We start from the raw sequence: 5,000 nt of genomic DNA, 5'->3' as shown, positions 1-5,000 counted from the left end.
TAGTTTGAATCATGTTATTATGAACATATTGTTCTGCTAAATGTTTTTCTAAACATAATGGTTGTTCTAAGTGTTCTTTTCCTATACTTGTTAAGGAATCATATGCTTGTAAGTAGGATGGATTGATACTACTAAAATTATTACTATTATTGTTCATGCTGTTCATATGATTCATGTCATTCATATTATACATCCTTTTTGTATTATTCATAATACCACTCATATTTACATTATTTACACAATCATCATCATTAAACAAAAAATGTTCCTCGTTAAAACTACCCGAATTTTTGAATTGCAATAAATTTAAAAAGTTTTTAATATCAGAAGAATTCATTTTATCATTATCATCTTCAATAACCTTCAAGGCACTATCTTGAGCAGTAATTTCCATATGTTCAATTGTGTCAGCTAAATTATTCTCTTCATTATTTGAAGTAAAATCTTTGGATGAATTGCTTGACATTCTCATAGGTGTTGAAGGTTCTTTTGTAGAAAAAGAGGAATAATGATTGATTAACCCTTCATTACTATTTGGTTTGTTTAAATTATAAAAATGGTTGTTACTGGTATTGCTATTCATATGTGCATTCATATATTCATTCATCTGAACATTCATAAGCATATTCATATTTCCATTCATAAAAAGATTCATACTGTCATTCATATTACCATTCATGTTGCCCAACATACTGCTATGCATACTACCATACATACTACCACACATACTACTATACATACTACCATTCATATTGCCATTCATATTGCCATTAATATTTGCATTAATATTTGCATTCATATTTGCATTCATATTTGCATTCATATTTGCATTCATATTTGCATTCATATTTGCATTCATATTTGCATTCATATTTCCATTCATATTTCCATTCATATTTCCATTCATATTACTCTCCTTATTAATCATACCATTCATGGTATTATACGAACTACTTGCTTGATTTCCTTGGTTACATACATTTTGTATCTGTGGCAAATTAAAGGTACTCATTATATTCGATGTAGCATTTGAACTATTTTCCATATTGCTATTATTAATTAAATACTTTTTAAAATTCAAAGTGTTCATGTTATTATGTTCTTCGTTGATTTCCTTATTCTTAAGGTGTGCAGATATTTTATTTGGATAGGAAGAACTTTTCTTGTAACTTTTATTATTGATATTACTATTCATAGTACCATTGTTATGATTGTTCATTTTATTATGCATATGATTATGTACGTTACTGTGAGAATTCGTGCTGATATTACTGTTAATACTATTGGTCATGCTACTATTAAAATTACTGCTTATTTTTGTGTTCATACTACTATTCATACTGCTATTCATGCTGTTGTTGATGTTGGTATTATCTGAGCTAGCGTTTTTCACAAATTTTTTGTTATACCTATTATGATTTCCATTCACATTATTATTGATATTATTGTTCATATTTCCAGATGATGGGTATGACTCTGATAAGCAATTGGATTTCTTCACATATTTTTCATTTTTCTTATTGTCCCAATTGTTATTATTATTATTATTATTGTGATTATTATTGTGATTATTATTTTTATTATTATTATTATTATTGCTGTTGCTGTGGTTGCTTTTTTTGTGTCCTTTTTGCACAGGATTACTTATAGATGATGAAAGCATCATATTAATAGCATTTTGTGAAGGGGTCAAATTTCCAGGTAAGGGTCTTAACTCTTCAATAAAATGAGCATGTCTACAATGTTCCTCAGCATTACATTTTCCTCTTAAAAATTTTGTACATGGAGCAGTTTTATATAAATCTCCAGTGGGTCTTAATTCACATACAGAATGTGCATAACTACATTTTTCGTTTTTACATAATCCTGATTTCTTTGTTAAGGGACATAAACTTGTAAAACTTAAATCAGGGATAGGATTTAATTCATCTTGAGAATGTGCAAATAAACAATCCATACCTCTATCACATCTTCCTGAAAAAAACCAGGGACACATTTTTGTTTTATAGAATTGTTTCTTCCTTGGTATTTGTGCTATAGAAGCAGCTGATTGATTACTGTTTCCATTCTTTACCATCATTTTGATTAGCTCGTAGGGTAAATATTAAATTAAAATTAATATAAAATATATATATATAAATAAATAAATAAATATATATATATATATATATATATATTTATATATTTATATTAGTACAATACACAACAAAACACTGCAACGTTTATATAATATCTATATAATAAAAATAATTACATATATATTATTTATATATATGTATTATATAAACAAAAATAGGATCTAATATATATATATATATATATTATATATTTTTATTTATTTTATATTTCTATATATTTTTTTTTTTTTTGGTAAACATATAAATAAATATTTATATATATATATATTATATAAATGCATATATTTAAATTATCTTTTGAAGACGTCAAAAAAAAAAAAAATGGTTACAAAATAAATTAACACTTCACATATATCACTTAAAAAGGTAACGTACAAATACACATAAAAAAATATATATCTTTTTATATATGTACATATGAATTCTCAAATATATTTCTTAATTAGACTATAATATTATTCGTCAGGTTATTGAAAGATTAATATTACATATAAAAAAAAAAAAGAAAAAAGAATAAATCCTAAAAATTAAAACTAAAAATCTATCAAAAAATATATTATGATTTAATATATATATATATACAATATGTATAAATAATTAATATGGCATATTTAAGAAATTACAATGAAAACATAAAAAAAAATATAAAATAAAAAAAAAAAAAAAGGCATGGACGAAAATAATAAGATATGAAAAAATACTTATAATTAAACTAATAAACCAAAATAGAATAGTATAGTAAATTATATATGTACTATATATATGTGTACATATGATTATATATATATATATATATATATTTATAAAATTTAGATGGAAATTGTGAAAATCATTTTTTACATACATATATTGCTAGGTGAGCAAATAATAATAAAAAAAAAAAATAATAAAATAATAATAAAATAAATAAATATATAAAACACATAAACTCTAAATTATATTATTTTTCTTCATTAATCATTCAATTATTCAACACATACTAAACATATATATATATATATATATATACATATCACATAAAAAAATAAATAAATAAAATGGACAGATGCCTAAGTTATATAATTGAAAATATATAGATGTTATATATATATATATTCTACTATATGTAAATTTATATAAAAAAAATATATTTCTATATATATATATATTATAAATCTCATTAATATTTCAGATGAATTCCAAAAAAAATAAAAAAAAAATAAAATAATAAAACTATTACAATTTTTTATATATTACATAAAAAGAACAATTGGATCTTTGTAACATTTTATATTTATGTGTAAATATATATATATATATATATTTTTTATTATTTTCTTGTGGTAGGGGAAATGTATTTAAAAAAAAAAAAACAAGACAACTATTCAAAAAATAAAATAATAAAAAATAGTACTACTAAGAAAAAATAATTATCATCAGATGTAAAGCAAATATTTATACAATAAAAAAAAAAAATACTAAAATAATAAAAAAAAAATTATAAATAGAATAAAAAAAAAAAAAAAAGAACGAACCAAATATTAATAAAAAAAATAAAAAAAAATAAATAAAACAATATATTTTTTTCTAGGAAACTATATAGGTATTCATATTCATAAAAAAAAAAATATATAAATATATATACAATAATTTATATTATATACATATATATGTTTAATACACACATTAAAGGAAATGTAATTTACATATAAAAAAAAAAAACAAAACATATAAATATATATTTTTAATTGTAATAATCTATAATATACTAAAAATACACACAAGTGTATATACTTCTATAAATATTTTTATACACATGTAATATAATAATATATTTATATTATTAACAGCTATAAATATATAAATACATAAATTAATATAAACACAAAGAATAATAATGAAAAATATGAAAAAAAAAAAAAAAAAAATAGGTCAAAATATATTTTTATACATATATATTTTCAGCAAATAAACTTATATATAAAAAAAAATAATTATTTAAAAAAAAAAAAAAAAAAAGGTATACTATTAATATGTTATAAAAAAAAAAATCCAATCAAAAGCTCAAGGTTAAAAAAAAATTAAACATAATATAATAGCTTAAACAATAATTATAGCAAAGATGCAATAAACAATAAAGAAAATTCCTCTTATAAATTATTATATGGGTGAATATATATATAACATATATATAATATAATATATATATATATATAATAATCGCGTATATACATATTCTGCACATATATATTATAATATACACATAATAATATTATGTACTTATTTATTAAAAATTATATAAAACATAAAACTTTGCTTACATATATATTTTATATATAATATATTCTACATTGAATACATCTAATATAATATATATATATATATTTATATAGGTGTAGGTCTTAATTAAACAATCTTTTAATATATATATATATATATATATATATATATATATATTACTTAATAACATAAATATATATATATATTTCTACAATATTTTATAGGCACATTATTTTTTTATTCTTTCTCCGTTATTTATTTTTTATTTTTTTTGCATATGTCATAAAAAAATAATATATATATAATACTATAAAAAGAAATATATATTTCTATATATACACTTAATAATTTAAAAAAAAAAAAAAAAAAAAGTGCATATATAACATATATTTTGTTTAACACAACTGATATGTTTATTAATGAAACATAAAAAAAAAAAGAAAAAACAATGAAAAAACAAAAAGTAAAAAGTCAAAAGGGAAAGAATAAATATGTATATAAATATATTATATTACATATATATATATATCATAAATGTGAAGAGAAAAAAATAAAAACAAAACTTTTTACTTCTCATTTAAAGTTTTATATTTTTACACTTCA

At 19.3% G+C, this 5,000-nt stretch overlaps 1 protein-coding gene across 1 annotated transcript in view; it reads right to left on the bottom strand.

Moving 5' to 3' along the window:
• The window catches only part of PADL01_0524000 (zinc finger protein, putative), a gene marked incomplete at both ends in the record, with an annotated part of 2,256 nt that extends 176 nt beyond the window's left edge, over positions 1–2,080 (bottom strand). The window contains one exon of the mRNA XM_028685612.1: positions 1–2,080. This exon is cut by the window's left edge and continues 176 nt beyond it. Coding sequence (XP_028537094.1) covers positions 1–2,080 — 2,080 coding nt within the window.
• Positions 2,081–5,000: the final 2,920 nt, after the last annotated feature.

The sequence above is a fragment of the Plasmodium sp. gorilla clade G2 genome, assembly GCF_900097015.1.
Source record: "Plasmodium sp. gorilla clade G2 genome assembly, chromosome: 5".
NCBI classification, from domain to species: domain Eukaryota; phylum Apicomplexa; class Aconoidasida; order Haemosporida; family Plasmodiidae; genus Plasmodium; species Plasmodium adleri (nom. inval.).
This window is presented reverse-complemented; position numbering and strand designations above follow the sequence as displayed.